The sequence below is a fragment of the Sapajus apella genome, unplaced genomic scaffold (genome assembly GCF_009761245.1).
Source record: "Sapajus apella isolate SASKATOON/1434 unplaced genomic scaffold, GSC_monkey_1.0 scaffold2, whole genome shotgun sequence".
In the NCBI taxonomy this organism is placed as follows: Eukaryota; Metazoa; Chordata; class Mammalia; order Primates; family Cebidae; genus Sapajus; species Sapajus apella.
The window spans coordinates 58,740,141-58,758,686 of NW_022436942.1; the positions used below are offsets into that span (position 1 = coordinate 58,740,141).

Below are 18,546 nucleotides of genomic sequence, written 5' to 3' on the forward strand. Positions count from 1 at the left end.
AATGAAAGGAAGAAGATGGTAAGGAGGATGTGTGCTTTATTCAAGGAGAGGTGGTGGGAGAGCAACTCCCTGTACTAGCAACCATTTAGTTACTGCCCCTAACAAGATGGGGGATCGGAAGGTATGAGATAGATTATTCATATGTTAAAAGTTACTTACAAATTAGTTTTTCTTATAAACAAGTATCCCTGACATACAGCCTTTCTTTCAAAAAGCATTTCAAGATTTTGTAGTATTCTTCAGGATTATCATTGTAAGTTACATTTTAAATTTTTAAACATTTCTTTGAATTCTACTTCTATAAGAGCTTACTACACAGGAAACAACAGATTGTACGCAGTTTATATGTACCTGTGATACCAGAATTCAAAGATAAGGTTTTTCCTGTGTTCTCTATTATGAGGACTCTAGGTTTTATACGTTCTAAAATGTTTAGATTTACTATTATGAGGAAACCAACTCTTTGATGTCAGAAAAGTATTATAGTAGTGCTAAAATTTTTATGGCATAGTTATTTTTATTTGTATATTGTTGTGACATTCATATAATTTTATTTTCTATATTTCTTGACTAAAATTATATAATTTTTTTATTTAGGAAGTGGCTGTTTTTGTCTTTGATAAAAAACTGATTGACAAATATCAAAAATTTGAGAAGGATCAAATCATTGATTCTCTAAAACGAGGAGTCCAACAGTTAACTCGGCTTCGACACCCTCGACTTCTTACTGTCCAGCATCCTTTAGAAGAATCCAGGTAAATTTTTATAAAAACTTACATAGTATACTTCCAGAACAAATAGTTAAAAATAATTTTATATTTGAAATCTGTCTAAGTATTGTCAGTGAAAAAGTTCTATACTCTAAGTGCTGAGTTCTTACGCATTAGTTTTGTCCCTAAAATTTATTTGCATTGTCTGTGTATATGTTTCTCTTTGCGGTATTAATAAAGACTTTCTTCAATTTTGCCATGATTCTGTACTTCAGTGCCTACCCTGTGCTTATCACTATAATAGTCAAAATAGATGTTGCAAGAGTATAGAACACAGTTCCTGCCTGAAAGTAGCTGTCCTTGCTAATGAGCTAGAATTTCTTGTCTCCTTTTCATTGATACAGGCTTTGGGGGCCAATTTTGTGTGTGTGCCACTACTGTTTTAGACATTTAACCTTCTACTATACCCTGCATGTCAGTCCATAACCCTCAGTTACTTTACCATCTGTTTTTCTCAAGGGTGAGCTTGGGAAATGTTACAGAGAATGATAAGAACATGAAATTTATGTAATCTTAACTGGACCCTCAAGCTTGTGGCACTTTTAATATTCCTTTAGACACCCTAGCTTTATAAACCTTTTCCACATTACTTATAACCTAAAATGTATGCCTTTCTTTTTTCTTTCTCAGCAAACGGTATTTCCCTCTCTTAATTCGGAAAATCTTAATCAGATCATTTGGTATTTGTGTCCTGTGGCCCTTAGGATTTTTAATGATAGGGGAAGAATGGGAAGGTGGACCACACAGAGCTAGCAGGGTTCCAGGCTGTGGGGGATGAAGGTCCCATCTGCCTTAATTATACAATTTTGCTTTTATCTTTTATTATATATTGAGTTTCTGCAAAATTCTTAGTTTCGGATCTTCAATAACCCACTTTCTACCCTTTCACCCTTCAAAGGCACAAGATCTTTTTTTAAACCTAAAAGGAAAAATACAAACATTTACTATGTGAAAAACTATGCTAAATGCTTTATGTTGTTTAATTCATCTAATTCTTGCAATTACATAGAACACAGGATCAAAGAAACTATATGGTTTTAAGTGGCAGAGCTAGGATTGATTTTGTCTTTCTGATTCCTGGGTCCATGTTTTTATTTTTTACTACACCATGCTTTATCTACCCAAAATATGCTCATTTATGAGTTGATTGATCGAGATGGAGTCTTGCTCTTGCCCAAGCTGGATTATAGTAGTACCATCATAGCTCACTGCAGCCTCAAACTCCTAGGCTCAAGTGATTCTCCTGCCTCAGCCTCCCAAGTAGACTACTGCAAGTGTGTGCTACTATGCCCAGCTAATTTTAAAATTTTAATTATACATTTTTTTGTTTTGTGGAGATGGGATATTGCTATGTTACCCACTCTGATCTCAAACTTTTGGCCTCAAGTGATCCTCCCTGGCATTACAGGTGTGAGCGACTGTGCCAGCCCTCTTCTTTTTCTTTTTTAATTTTTGGGGTTAGGTTTTGCTGTTGTTGCCCAGGCTTGCCTTGAACTCCTGAACTTGAGTGATCCTCCTGCCTCAGCCTCTCAAGTAGCTGGGACTACAGGTGCATGCCACTGCACCTGGCTTGCTCATATGTCTCTTGTCATAAAAATATTTTTTATTGCCTTTCTTTTCATGGATAAACCCAGAACACTATAGTTTCTGTCTCTTAATGTTAATACTGTTGTGAATCCTGTATCCCAAAGTAGACTGGTTTTTTTTTTCCCATTTATCCTACACTTTGCTGACTCTTTATTTGTTGGTGCTATTTCCTCTGAAGTGTTTTCTATCAGTGTCTCTAGTGTCACCTGTTAGAATCCTACCCATCCTTGTTATTTTGTGCTATATTTACATGTCTTATATCTCATAATTACATTTCAGGTCTCTTGAAGAGAGAAGGACTATGAGTTATCCTTTTCTGTGTCCTTGCAGCCTTTTGTATGGTGACTTAAATATTATAGAATTAGGAATTTATTGGCAATCATGAAGAAAGAAAATTCAAAGATTACTTTAAGATATCATAATTGTTACGCTGTAAAAATTGTGGTAGCATTGTTAAGAAATAGGGACACTTTAGGGAAGAAAAAGAGAACTTCTAGTTTTTAACAAATTAATAATATTGAAATGACACTGGAATTAAAGGAAGTGCACTATAGAAAGAGTAATTCAGATGAAAATCCAGAGTTGGTGATGTTTATGGGGGGCGAGTCACATACAGGCAGCAATTAAAACCTGAAAAAAAAAAAAGTGAGTTTTTCAAGGGTCTGAGTAAAAGGAGCATACTGAGGAAAGAACCTTGAAATGTAGGGAAAACAAGAGCCAAAGAAAAAAAATTAGAAGGAATATTGTCATATGGCAGGAGAATTGGCAGCGTGTCATGGAAGCAAAAGGAAGGAAAAAAGTGCCCACTAACACTGGGGAACAGAGAATAAAAAAGAAAATAAAGACAGAGAAGAATACATTACATTTGACCAGTGAGAGGTTGTTAGTAACATTCAATAATTTTAGTAGGATGACATTTTGGAAGCTAAAAAATAGATTCAGAGGGACCCAGCAGAGAAGACTCTGTGAGTCTATAAGCCAGTATTTTTTTTTTTTTTTTGTAACAGTACAGTTCAACAAAAGCATGCCTTATGGTCCATTGTGTTAATGAGCTAAGTGTTGGGAGTACAGAACAAGGTAGCTTCCTTGATGATGCTGAGCAGGCAGGACAGTGTAACCCTTTCTTTCCTTCAACCTAAGCTCTGTTTTTATTATGTACTAAGCTTCTTCATATGCTCTCATCTGAAAAACAGATATAAGGCAGAAGAAGAGTTATGCAGGTATTGGAACAGATGAAACATCTGTTAAAGGGCATAACTGCCATTTAACCGTTACTACCCAGGCCCAGAAGCTTGGTATATAGCCGTATTACTGTACTAATTTGTAGTTCTTCATTGCCAGAGCCTAAAGCCAAAGGCCTAAAATGGTAGGGATTGAATGGCAAATGCTTGGTAATTATAATAGCAAGCTTATTGCGCTTACATGCTGTATGTATTTTACATGATTTTTCTCATTTGATCTTTACAGTAACCCTTGAAGGTGGGTCTGTTATCATCATTTTACAAAGGGGCAAAATGAGGCTCAGAACAGTAGTGTCCATTGTTACCAAGATAGTACATAGGAATGCAGGGACTTAAAGTCAGGTATCTGTCTTCAGAGCCTGAGCTCTTGATCATTACTCTGTAAGACCATTGAATGTTAATATCTAACATTTTCCGAGTTTATAAATTTTCTTGTACATGAAAGATTAGTAATTAAAAAATTTAATTTCTGTGACACCTTTCAAAATGATATATAAAATAGATAAAAAGCAAAGCTTCTTTGTGAAATGGAAACTGGGCTACTGGAGCTAGCTTTGCCTTGTCTTTCTTCCTGACTACTCCTATTCCAGAAGCATCTGCGGGAAATGTGGAAGTTTCTTTGAGCGTATTCTGAAATTTATAAATAAGGATAATACCATAGGTATAATGTAACAGTATTTTGAATTAGTTTATTGGTTTTTCATAAAGAATACCAGTCATTTAAACAGGATGGTTGAAATAGTGTTTTATTTTCTCACTTTTAAGTTTTAAAAAATGTATTGCAATTATCACAACACTTAGTTTAAAAGACATACAGTATAATTTATATGCAAAGGCTTCTAACTTGTTGGCTTAGGTATATTAGGTCTATGCTGAAATTAACAAATGTAAAGATAGTCTATCTTCTTATTGACAGTTTAATAGGAGCATGAATTTATGTATATTTGATTTTGATAATGTATAATAATATGATAGTAAATAACTTTTTCTTTTTTAAAACAGGGATTGCTTGGCATTTTGTACAGAACCAGTTTTTGCCAGTTTAGCCAATGTTCTTGGTAACTGGGAAAATCTGCCTTCCCCTATATCTCCAGATATTAAGGATTATAAACTTTATGATGTAGAAACCAAATATGGTTTGCTTCAGGTATGTATTTTTATTCAACATATAAAAAAGAGTTTTTTCCTTTAAAATTGGTTTTGGCATTTCAGACTTATTATCATGTAAAACTACTTTATGTAAACTTTTGGTTCTTCTTAGTAATTTAATCATCATTCCTATGTTCTAGAAATTTTTTCTGCAGTTTGTTGTTAGGCTTAAATGATATTTTAAATACATCAAACTGATAACATTGGTAACCTTTTTGGGGTCACTTATTGGCTGATGGATGGAGTGGGTTCCTTTTGATTCTTTTGAATTTTAACTATGTGAATAAATTTCATAAAACATTCAATTGAAATAAAGTATTTGATAAAAACAAACACTTTATCTTTAAGGAATTTACTTAGTGGATATCAAGAGGTATTGTTAGCCTTTTTATATATGCCCACTTTTTCAGATTTTCCTTTCCCTGCTTACCAAAATAATATCTTCCAGCCTGACTCTGGTGACTTATGCCTGTAATCTCTGCACTTTGGGAAGCTGAGGAGGGAGGATCACTTGAGCTCAGGAGTTCTAGACAATCCTGGGCAACATAGTAAGACCTTCTTTCTACAAAAAAAAATTTTTTTAATTAGCCGGGCATGGTGGCATGCACCTGTGGTCCCAGCTACCCAGGAGGCTGAGACAGGAGAGGATTGCTTGAGTTTGTGAGGTTGAGGATGCAGCTATGATGGTACTACTGCACTCCAGCCTGAGTGACAGAGTGAGAGCCCTTCTTTAAAATAGTAATAATAATAGTATCTTCAGCTCCATAGAATAAATGTTTGTAGTAGATTCTAAGTTCCTTTGGGGCAGACTTTATTTTATCATGTTTTAACAGCTTTATTAAGATATAATTGGCATAAAGTAAACTACACATATTCAAAGTATGTGAAATTCGACATATATTTACCTGTGAAACCATCACCACAATCAAGATATTGCATATATCCATCACCCCCAATAGCTTCCTCATACCCCTTGTAATCCCTCCATCCTGCTTCTGCAGTTTTTCTCTCCCTTGTCTCAGGAAGTCACTGACCTGATTTCTATCACTATGGATAGATTTGCATTTTCTAGAATTTTGTAAGTGGAATCATATGGTACCTATTCTTCTTCGGCCTTTTTTTAACCAACATAATTATTTGAGATTCACGTGTTGTGTGTATCAATAGTTGATTTTTTTTTATTGCTGAGTAGTTCATTGTATGAATATACCACAGTTAGTCCATTTGCCTGTTAATAATATTTGGGTTGTTTCTAGTTGTTGGCTATTGTGCATAAAGCTGCTAAGAACATTTACATACAAGTTTTTTTGTATAAACATACACATTGATTTCTCTTGATTAACCAAGTACTTGGGAGAAGAATGGCTAGATAAAATGGCATGTGTATGATTCACTTTTTAAGAAAATGATAACTGTTTTCCATAGTGGTTGTGCCATTTTACATTTCTACCAGCAGCATATGAGAATTCCATTTTCTTCACATCCTTGCCAAAATCTGGTATGGTTGGTCTCTTTAGCATCTATCGGTCATTCTCACAGGTGTGCAGTAGTATCTCATAGTGCTTTTGATTTGTATTTCTCTGATTCATAATGATAGCAAGCACCTTTTCATATGCTTCTTTGGCATCTGAATATCTTTTTAGGTGAAATATCTATTCAGATATTTTGTCCATTTTTTGAGTGGGTTGTTTTTTTATTCACTAATGTGTGGACACAGTATGTAAATTTCAAATATTTTTTTCCCAATCTGTGGCTTATCTTATATCTTAACTATATGTTTTTAAAGAATTGTGGCAAAATATTGTCTTAACCATTTTTTAAAATTATTTTTAATTTTTGTGGGTACATAGTAGGTATATATACTTATACATGAGATACTTTGATACAGGCATGCAGGGCATAATAATTGGATTATGTAAAATGGGACATCTCCTCAAGCATTTATCCTTTGTGTTACAATCCATTATACTCTTTTAGTTATTTTTAAATGTACAACTGAATTATTATTGACTGTAGTCACCCTGTTGTGCTAGCAAATTCAAGGTCTTGTTTATTTTTACTATTTTTTTTTTGCACCCGTTAACCATCCCTACTTTCCCCCACCTCCCGAAGCTACCCTTCCCAGCCTCTGATAACCGTCCTTCTACTCTCCGTCTCCATGAGTTCAGTTTTGATTTTTAACCCCCACAAATAAGTGAGAACATTCGAAGTTTGTCTTTTGGTCCCTGACTTATTTTGCTTAACATAATGACCCCCAGTTCCATCCATGTTGTTGCAAATGACGGGATCTCATTCTTTTTTATGACTGAGTAGTACTCCATTGTGTATATGTACCATATTTTCTGTATCCATTTATCTGTTGATGGACACTTAGTTTGCCTCCAAATGTTGGTTATTGTGAATAGGTGTGCCACAAACATGGAGTACAGGTATCTCTTTGCTATACTTCCTTTTTTTTTTTTTTTTTTTTAAGAGTATATACCTAGGAGTAGGATTGCTAGATTGTATGGTAGCTCAAATTTTAGTTTTTCGAGCCACCTCCAAATTGTTCTCCATAGTGTTTGCATTAATTTACATCCCCACCAACAGTGTATGAGGGTTCCCTTTTCTCCACATCCTCTCCAGCATTTGTTATTGCCTGTCTTTTGTATGAAGGTATTTTTACTAGGGTGAGATGATATCTCATTGTAGTTTTGATTTGTGTTTCTCTGATGATTGTTCTTGGGGCACCTTTTCTTATACCCGTTTGCCATTTGTATGTCTTCTTTTGAGAAATGTCTGTACAACTCTTTTGCCCATTTTTGATCAGATTATTAGGTTTTTTTAAATAGAGTTGTTTGAGCTCCTTGTATATTCTGATTATTAATCCCTTGTCAGATGTGTAGTTTGCAAATATTTTCTCCCATTCTGTGGTTTGTCTCTTAACTTTGTTGTTTATTTCATTTGATGTGCACAAGTTTTTAACTTGATGTGATCCCATTTGTCCATATTTTTGCTTCGGTTACCTGTGCTTGTAGGGTATTACTCAAAAATTCTTTGAAAACAATGTGTATTATGTAGCCATTGGTTGAAATGTTCTGTAAGTATCTATTAGGTCCATTTGGTCTGTGGTCCAAATTAAGTCAGATGTTTCGTTGTTGATTTTCTGTCTGGAACATCTGTCCAGAATTTCTGTCAAGAGCCTAGGCCTGGACTTAAGCACATCAAGAGCCCACTTGGTGCTCTTCCCTGCTGTGGCCAAGCTGGTACCTAAGATGCAAGACAAAGTTCCCTTTGCTTTTCCTCCACTTTCTCAAATAAAAGGAGTCTCACCATAGCCACCACAGCTGGAAATGTGCTGGGTCACAGCCCTGGAGCCAGCACAGCCTAAGGCCCATGGCGTACTACCTGGGTATTGCTATTGGTTATTCAGGGCCTGATGGCTCTTTAGTCAGCAGATGATGAATTCCTCCAGGACTGCGTCCTTCCCTTTGAGGCAGTGGTTCCCCTTTGGCCTAGGTTTGTCTAGAAATATTATCCATGAGCTAGTGCCTAGATTGGGGCCCTTAAAGACTCTGCCTGGTGATGTATTCTACTGTGGCTGAGCTATCCAAGATGCAAGACAAAATCCTTTTTATGCTTCACTGTCCTCTCCTCTCCTCAGATAGAAGGAGACACTTTTGTTGCTGCCAGCTTCATTGCCTGGGGTAGGGGAGGGGTGGTGCAACCACTCCCTTATCTGTCCCAGCTGTTTTCTGCCTAGGTATTCCTAGGACACTTGCCATCCTGATCAGTTGGCTCTAAGCCCAGCACAGCACTAAGAGTTGTATAGAAATTGCAGTCCTTTGCAATTTGGTATGTTTTTGCAGTGGCTGGTACCAGTTTTTCCTTTTCATATTTAGTGCTTCCTTCAGGAGCTGTTGTAAGGCAGGCCTGGTGGTGACAGAATCTCTCAGTATTTGCTTGTCTATAAAGAATTTTATTTCTCCTTTACTTATGAAGTCTAGTTTGGCTGGATATGAAATTTTGTGTTGAAAATTTTTTTCTTTAAGAATTTTGAATATTGGACCCCACTCTGTTCTGGCTTGCAGGGTTTCTTCAGAGAGATCTGCTGTTAATCTGGTGGGCTTCCCTTTATGGGTAACCTGACCTTTCTCTCTGGCTGCCTTACATTTTTTCCCTCATTTCAACCTTGGTGAATCTGGTGAATATATGTCTTGGGGTTGTTCTTCTTGAGGAGTATCTTTGTGGTGTTCTCTGTATTTCCTGAATTTGAACGTTGGCCTGTCTTGCTAGGTTGGGGAAGTTCTCCTGGATAATATCCTGAAGAGTGTTTTCCATCTTGGTTTCATTCTCCCCGTCACTTTCGGGTATACCAGTCAAACATAGGTTTAGTCATTTCACATAGTTCCATATTTTTTGGAGGCTTTGTTTGTCCCTTTTCATTCTTTTTTTCTCTAATCTTGTCTTGAAGTTTGGCTTCATTAAGTTAATCGTCAATCTCTGCTATCCATTCTTCTGCTTGATCAATTTGGCTATTGATACTTGTTTATGCTTCAGAAAGTTCTCGTGTTGTGTTTTTGAGCTCCATCAGGTCATTTATGTTCTTCTCTAACCTGCTTATTCTAGTTAGCAATTCCTCTAACCTTTTTTCAAGGTTCTTAGTTTCCTTGCATTGTGTTAGAACATGCTCCTTTAGCTCAGAGGAGCTTGTTATTACCCACCTTCTGAAGCCTACTTCTGTCAATTCATCAAACTCAATCTATGTTCTGTTTTTTTCCTTGCTGGTGAGGAGTTGTGATCCTTTGGAGGAGAAGAGTCATTCTGGTTTTTGGAATGTTCAGCCTTTTTGCACTGGTTTTTCCTTATCTTCACGGATTTATCTATCTGCTGCAGGTCTGTGGGAGTTTGCTGGAGGTCCATTCCACACTCTGTTTGCTTGGGTATCATGGGCTGAGGCTGCAGAACAGCAAATATTGCTGCCTGTTCCTTCCTCTGGAAGCTTTGTGTCGGAGGGACACCCACTAGCTGCCAGCTAGAGCTGTTCTGTATGAGGTGTCTGTCGACACCTGCTGGGAGGTATCTCCTAGTCAGGAGGCATGGGGGTCAGGGTCCCACTTGAGGAGGTAGTGTTTCCCTTAGCAGAGCTTGAGGGCTGTGCTGGGAGATTTGCTGCTCTCTTCAGAGCCAGCAGGCAGGAACGTTTAAGTCTGCTGAAGCTGTGCCCACAGCTGCCCCTTCACCTAGATGCTCTGTCCTAGAGAGATGAGAGTTTTATCTATAAGCCCCTGACTGTGGCTGTGCCTTTCTTTCAGAGATGCCCTTCCCAGAGAGAAGGAATCTAGAGAGGCAGTCTGGTTACAGCAGCTTTGAGGTGCAGCTTGGTGGCACTGCAGTGGGTTCCACCCAGTTTGAACTTCCAGGCAGCTTTGTTTACACCATAAGGGGAAAACTGCCTACTCAAGCCTCAGTAATGGCAGATGCTCCTCCCCCCACCGAGCTCAAGCTTCCCAGGTCAACTTCAGACTGCTGTGCTGGCAGCAAGAATTTCAAGCCAGTGGATCTTAGCTTGCTGGGCTCTGAGGGGGTGGGATCTGCTGAGCAAGACCACTTGGCTCCCTGGCTTCAGTCCCCTTTCCAGAGGAATTAATAGTTCTGTCCCACTGGCATTCCTGGTGCCACTGGGGTTTGAAAAAGAAAAATCCTACAGCTAGCTCGGTGTCTGCCCAAAGGCCCACCCAGTTTTGTGCTTGAAACCTGGGGCCCTGGTGGTGTAGGCAACCGAGGGAATCTCCTGGTCTGTGGGTTGTGAAAACTGTGGAAAAAGCATAGTACCTAGGCTTTACAGCACAGTCCCTTACAGCACAGTCCCTCAAAGCTTACCTTGGCTAGGGGAGGGAGTTCCCTGAGCCCTTGCACTTTCCTGGTAAGGTGACACCCCTCCCTGCTTCGGCTCCCCCTCCATGGGCTGCACCCACTGTCTACAGGTAAAATAACTAGCTAGCATCAAAATGACAGGATCAAATTCACACATAACAATATTAACTTTAAATGTTAATGGGCTAAATGCCCTGGTTAAAAGATTTTAGACTGGCAAATTGGATAAAGAGTCAAGACCCATTGGTGTGCTGTATTCAGGAGACCCATCTTATGTGGAAAGACACACACTGGTTCAAAATAAAGGACACTGAGCAAATGAAAGCAAAAAAAAGCAGGGGTTGCAATCCTAGTCGTTTTCAAAACAGACTTTAAAACAACAAAGATCAGAAAGGACAAAGAAGGACATTACATAATGGTAAAGGGATCAATGCAACAAGAAAAGCTAACTATCCTAAATATATATGCACCTAATACAGGTGCCCCCAGATTCATAAAGCAAGTTCTTAGAAACTTACCAAGAGACTTAGACTCCCACACGATAATAGTGGGAGATTTTAACACCTCACTGTCAATATTAGACAGATCAATGAGATGGAAAATTAACAAGGAGATTCAGGACTTGAACTCAGCTCTGGACTAAGTAGACCTAACAGACATCTACAGAACTCTCCACCCCAAATCAACAGAATATACATTCTCCTCAGCACCATATTACACTTATTCTAAAATTGACCACATAATTGAAAGTAAAATACTCCCCAGCAAATGCAAAAGAATGGAAATCATAACAGTCTCTCAGACAACAGTGCAATCAGGTTAGAACTCAGGATTAAGAAACTCACTTAAAACTGCACGACTACATGGAAACTGAACAATCTGCTCCTGAATGACTACTGGGTAAATAACAAAATTAAGGCAGAAATAAAGTTATTTGAAATCAATGAGAGCAAAGACGCAATGTGCCAGAATCTCTGTGACACAGAGAAAGCAGTGTTTAAATGGAAATTTATAGCACTAAATGCCTATAGTAGAAAGCAAGAAAGATCTAAAATCGAAACCCTAACATCACAAAGGAACTAGAGAAGCAAAAACAAACAAATTCAAAAGATAGCAGAAGACAAGAAAAACCAGATTAGAGCAGAACTGAAGTAGATAGAGACAAGAAAAACCCTTCGAAACATCAATGAATCCAGGAGCTGGTTTTTTGAAAAGATTAAAAAAATTGGTAGACTGCTAGCTAACTATTCCAAACAATAGAAAAAGAGATACTCCTACCTCTAACTCATTTTATGAGGCCAGTATCATCCTGATATGAAAACCTGGCAGAGACACAACAAAAAAAGAAAATTTCAGGCCTATCTCCCTGATGAATATTGATGCGAAAATCCTCAATAACGTAATGGCCAAATCCAGTATGTTATTGAGTATTTGAGCAGCACACCCAAAAGCTTATCCACCACTCCAAGTCAGCCTCATCCCTGGCATGCAAGGCTGATTCACCATACACAGATGAATAAACATAATTCATCACAAAAACAGAACCAATGACAAAAACCACATGATTATCTCAATAGGTGCAGAAAAGGCCTTCGATAAAATTCACCACCCCTTCATGCTAAAAACTCTCAATACACTAGGTATTGATGGAATGTATCTCAAAATAATAAGAGCTATTTATGACAAACCCACAGCCAGTATCATATTGAATGGGCAAAAGCTGGAAGCATTCCCTTTGAAAACTGGTACAAGGAAAAGGTGCCCTCTTTCACCACTCCTATTTAACATAGTATTAGAAGGTCTGGCCAGGGCAATCAGGCAGGAGAAAGAAAGAAATAGGAAGAGAGAAAGTCACGTTGTCTCTGTTTGCAGATGACATGATTGTATATTTAGTAAACCCCATTGTCTCAGCCCAGAATCTCCTTAAGCTGATAAGCAACTTCAGCAAAATCTCAGGATACAAAATTAATATGCAAAAATCACAGGCATTCCTATACACTAATAACAGAGAGCCAAAGCATGAGTGAACTCCCATTCACAATTGCTACAAAGAGAATAAAATACCTAGGAATACAACTTACAAGGAATCTGAAGGACTGCTTCAAGGAGAACTACAAACCACTGCTTAAGGAAATCAGAGAGGACACAAAATGGAAAAATATTCCATGCTCATTGATAAGAAGAATCAATATTGTGAAAATGGCCATACTGCTCAAAGTAATTTATAGATTCAATGCTATTCCCATTAAGCTACCATTGACTTTCTTCACAGAATTAGAAAAAATTACTTTAAATTTCTAAGGAACCAAAAAAATGTCTTGTATAACCAAGACAATCCTAAGCAAAATGAACAAAGCTGAAGGCATCATGCTACTTGACTTCAAACTATACTACATGTTTACAGTAACCAAAACAGTATGGTACTAGTACAAAAACAGATATATAGACCAATGGAACAGAACAGAGGCCTCAAAAATAGCACCATACATCTACAACCATCTGATCTTTGACAAATCTGACAAAAAACAAGCAATGGGGAAAGGATTCCCTATTTAATAAATGGCATTGGGAAAATTGGCTAGCCATATGCCAGAAAACTGAAACTGGATGCCATTCCTTACACCTTATACAAAAATTAGGATGGATTAAAGACTTAAGACCTAAATCCGTAAAAACCCTAGAAGAAAACCTAGGCTACCATTCAGGACATAGGTATGGGCAAAGACTTCATGACTAAAATACCAAAAGCAATGGTAACAAAAGCCAAAATTGACAAATGGGATCTAATTAAACTAAAGAGTTGCACAGCAAAAGAAACTCTCATCAGGCTGGGTTTGGTGGCTCATGTGTAATCCCAGCACTGTGGGAGGCTGAGGCAGGCGGATCACGAGGTCAAGAGATTGAGACCATCCTGGCCAACATGGTGAAACCCCATCTCTACTAAAAATACAAAAATTAGCTGGGCATGGTGGTGCGTGCCTGTAGTCCCAGCTACTCTGGAGACTGAGGCAGGAGAATTGCTTGAACCCGGGAGGTGGATGTTGCAGTGAGCCAAGATCGTGCCGCTGCACTCCAGCCTGGTAACAGAGCGAGACTGTCTCAAAAAAAAAAGAAAGAAAGAAAGAAACTATCATCAGAATGAACAGGCAATCTACAGAATGGGAGAAAACTTTTGCAATCTGTCCATCTGACAAAGGGCTAATATCCAGAATCTACAAGGAACTTAACTTTACAAGAAAAAGTCTACCCCATCAAAAAGTGGGGGAAGGATAGGAACAGACACATTTCAAAAGAAGACAACTTATGTGTCCAATTACCTATCCATGGACACTTGAATTGCCTCTATTTTTTGGCTGTTTTGGTTAATGTTGCTATGAAAAAGGGTATGCAAACATCTCTTTAAGACCTAGCTTTCAGTTCTTTGTAGTATCTACCCAGAAGTGGAATTGTTGGATCATACAGTGATTCTATTTTTAATTTTGGGTGGAACGGTTACACTGTTTTCCATAGCACCTATATTCTCACCAACAGAGCACAAAGATTCTAATTTCTCCATATCCTGACCAGCAGTTGTTATATTTTCTCTCTCTCGCTCTAATTATCCCATGGCATGTAAAGATGTGGATTTTCTTTTTTTATTTTTATTTTCTTTTATTTTTTTGAGACGGAGTCTTGCTCTGTGTCAGTGGTGTGATCTCAGCTACCTACAACCGCCACCTCCCAGATTCAAATGATTCTTCTGTCTTAGCCTCCTGAGTGGCTGGGACTACTAGTCCCACGCCCAGCTAATTTTTCGTTTTTAGTAGAGATGGGATTTCGCCAAGAGGCTGGTCTCAAACTCCTGACCTCAGGTGATCCGCCCGCCTCGGCCTCTCAAAGTGCTGGGATTACAGGCGTGAGCCTCTGGGCCCAGCCTGGATTTTTTCTTTTTTTAAATAGTAGCCATCCTTGTGGGTGTAAAGTGATAGCTTATTGTGCTTTTGATTTGCATTTCCCTAATGATTAGTGACTTTGAGCATCTTTTCATGTGTTTATTGGCCATTCATATGTTTTCTTTGGAATGTATGTTAAAGTCCTGGAAATCAAGGTGCATTGGCTTGCTAAAAGCTACTCCTTGGAAACAGAACTCTAACTTTTAGTTTTGCTTGTCACATTCCGTGTTGATGTCAGGGACAAATATAAAAATTAAATGTTAATCCAGTGTGAGATAAGCGAATAAGTGAACTTCAGTTGAATATTTGAAAACTGAGCATAATACTATTTAGGGAACCTGAATTTCAATTTGAAGTGTAAGTATATAAGAATCTTAATACTCACTATCTGCAATTTAAGAATCAAAGATTCCCTCCCTTTTCAAACTCAGGAACTGAATAAATTTGGACATCAGAGGATGCTTTATCTTTTTTTCTGCTTATATTCTTATAGGAAGGAACTTAATATCTTTACTCTGGTTTTATAACTTGGTTTTTCTCACTTATGGTCAGATTGTTCTGGCAATTAACTACATCATTACTTTGGTATTTATGATGAAAGTTGATCTTTTAGCTGACGTGCAAAAATTTTATTGGGAGGAGTAGCAATAGTTATGATTTTGATGAGACATTTTATTGTAATTGAAAGGAGTTTTAGTTAGTGTAAAATGTCTGTTTTTTTCCATTTACAGGTTTCTGAAGGATTGTCATTCTTGCATAGCAGTGTGAAAATGGTACATGGAAATATTACTCCTGAAAATATAATTTTGAATAAAAGTGGGGCCTGGAAAATAATGGGTTTTGATTTTTGTGTATCATCAACCAATCCTTCTGAACAAGAGGTAATGAAAGTTTTAGTCTTATAATTTTTAAGGCCAGGGAAATGTTGATTACATCTGGAATGGACTAGAGATGTTATAAGCCTTATAAATGCATGGAAATAGGCTATGTGGTACAGTGGTATGTTTAGATGTACAGCCTTGTAGAAGATTTCTAGTGTTAATTGCACCTATAAGTATTCTTTGGCACATTACTTCCACAGTACTTAATGTTACTTGAGGAAAGGATGCCAGAGTTAAATAAATTTAAGAACTATTAGGTTAAATAGGGTTTTTTTTTTTTTCCTCAGAATGTCAAATGTAATAACACATGTGACTCTCTAGAAGTGTTTCCCCAGTTTACTGGATCATGAAATATTCTTTAGGGAGCATAATAACAGCAATAGCAATAGCTAATGTTCTTATCGAAATACTTTTCCACGCACTTTCTTTATTTGTTTAACCCTCACAATGATTCAGTGTGGTATAGAATAATACAGATAAGTAGGCTTAGAGAATTTTTCGAAAACCTGCCTAAAATTAGGTAGATGGTAAGTGATAGAGCCAGAATTTGAACCCAGCCTTTCTGCTTCCAAAGCACCTTTTCTTAATGATTAGGATACCTGCCTATTTATACTTAGAGAAATACTGCATTATATCAATTCTGTTTTGTGTTGACTGGGTCTGCATGGCATAGAAGATCTGGTGATATGGCACCTTATGTTGTATTTTAGGTTTTTATTATATATAGTTGTTAGAGGGTCCGTGATTTGACCTAAGATTTGTAATTTGAACAGCCATTTTTAAGGTAATAAGAACTAACTAGTATTGGATGAATATATTCCATTAATGGGTCATAGACTATGCTATGTCAAACTTCCACACATTTGTTTAATCCTTACCACAATCTTTTGAACTTTTTAACTAAATCACATAGCTAGTTAGTGAAAGAACAAATTTCAAGCAACAGTCTCTATCTGAGCTCATACAACTTTTGCAGCTGGTGTATCATAAAACATGAGCCAGACCTTCACATGTTCATATTAGATATTACATTGATAATTTATCTTCTGGAAGAGACTCCAGTAATCTCAGTTGTAACAGTTATTTCTCAGTTTGTTGTATGAACTTTTTTGCATTTGGTGACTTGGGAATTTGGGGTTTGAAGGTGTGGTGGCATTTTTGCTTGCATGACTGATTAGAAATTTAAAGATAGATTGGTACTCTTGATAGTGATTTGCTTGATTTGAAGTAACCCATGCAATTCCTTTTCTTACTACAGCCTAAATTTCTTTGTAAAGAGTGGGACCCAAACTTACCTTCATTGTGTCTTCCAAATCCTGAATATTTGGCTCCTGAATACATACTTTCTGTGAGCTGTGAAACAGCCAGTGATATGTATTCTTTAGGAACTGTTATGTATGCTGTATTTAATAAAGGGAAACCTATATTTGAAGTCAACAAGCAAGATATTTACAAGAGTTTCAGTAGGCAGTTGGATCAGGTATTTGCCTATAAATAATTTGCTTGCATTAAAAAATTTATTAAACATATAATTGAATTTTTTTCTAAAATGTGTTCAGAAAATTCTCTAAATGATGAGTATCTCACTTTAAGTTTGCATAAAATCAGTTTAATTTATTATATTTTATTTTAATAAAATTACAGGTAACGCAGACTAGGCCAGGTACAGTGGTTCACACCTGTAATCCCAGCACTTGGGGAGACCCAAGGCGGGTGGATCTCTTGAGTCCAGGGGTTCAAGACCAGCCTGGGTACCATGGCTAAACTCCATTTGTACAAAAAAAGTATATAAAAAATTAATTGGGCTTGGTGGCACCTCCCTATAGTCTCAGCCTCTTGGAATGCTGAGATGGGAGGATCACTTGAGCCTGGGAGGTTGAAGCTGCAGTGAGCTGTGATTGTGCCACTACATGCCAGCCTAGGGTGACAGGGTGAGACCCTGTCTCAAAAAAAATTTTTTTTTTCAAATTAATAAAGAGGACTAGTTAAAGTTTGTTCCTAGAACTTTAATCATGGCATTTGAGTAAATATAAATACTGGAACATGTTACTGAAGGAATAGAAACAATTTTGGGTATTAAGGATACCAAAAAAGTGTTTTGTTTTGCAACAGTAGAATTAACAATTTGTTTAAAATTTAGTCAGTATATTTGTAGTAAAATATTGAGTAAATTCTTAAATGCTTTCTTAAATAGACTTAATAATGTAAGTGTATATATCTTTTTAAATATTTTATACTCACATTTAATGTTATCACTCTTTTCAATAGTTGAGTCGTTTAGGATCTAGTTCACTTACAAATATACCAGAGGAAGTTCGTGAACATGTAAAGCTACTGTTAAATGTAACTCCAACTGTAAGACCAGATGCAGATCAAATGACAAAGGTGAGTACATGTGGATTTTTGCCTAAGGTGGAGAGACAAAAAAATGAGTTAAAGTAGGTTGTTTTTTTTTCCCCCCAGAGATCCCTGATCTGAGATTAATTTCTTTTAAAGCAATAGTCAGATGTAGCCTCACATAACATCTATATTCTTGAATGTATTAAATATTCAACTTTGCTTAATTTTACACAGCTAAATAATTTACATACATAATTGCTCTGATAGAAAATTAAGATTTCAAATAGAGTGCTAACCATCACAATTAAGCATACATATGTTCTAGACTCCCAGAGAATTCATAGTCCTCTATTTCACTCATATAACCATGGATTTAATTTTGTTTTGTTTTTAGACGGAGTTTTGCTCTGTCTCCCAGCCTGGACTGCAATGGTGTGATCTCAGCTCACTGCAACATCTGCGTCCCGGGTTTAGGCAATTCTCATGCCTGAGCCTCCCAAGTAGTTGGGATTACAGGCACCAGCTGCCACACCCAGATAATTTTTGTATTTTTAGTAGAGATGGTTTCACTGTGTTGGCCGGGCTGATCTCCAACTCCTGACCTCAGGTGATCTGCCCACCTCAGCTTCCCAAGGTGCTGGGATTATAGGTATGAGCCACTGTGCCTGGCCAACCATGGTTTTTAACTAATAACTGGTATTTTTATGCCTTCAAGTTATTTTATTTAATCTTTCAGTATTTTAGACTTATGTAAAAGAAAGTTTTTACCCAGCCAGCTCACGGGTACAGA

The 18,546-nt window shown here is 37.3% G+C and overlaps 1 protein-coding gene across 6 annotated transcripts in view; it reads left to right on the top strand.

The window, feature by feature from the left end:
* The window catches only part of SCYL2 (SCY1 like pseudokinase 2), a 68,861-nt gene that overhangs the window by 22,607 nt on the left and 27,708 nt on the right, over window positions 1-18,546 (top strand). For 5 of the 6 annotated variants that reach the window (XM_032298829.1, XM_032298869.1, XM_032298840.1 and 2 more), the window contains 5 exons: window positions 598-755; window positions 4,601-4,745; window positions 15,267-15,416; window positions 16,675-16,896; window positions 17,685-17,801. In XM_032298829.1, the coding sequence (XP_032154720.1) occupies window positions 598-755; window positions 4,601-4,745; window positions 15,267-15,416; window positions 16,675-16,896; window positions 17,685-17,801 (792 nt within the window). The remainder of the gene's footprint in view (window positions 1-597; window positions 756-4,600; window positions 4,746-15,266; window positions 15,417-16,674; window positions 16,897-17,684; window positions 17,802-18,546) is intronic. The other variant, XM_032298878.1, reaches the window with a different exon arrangement.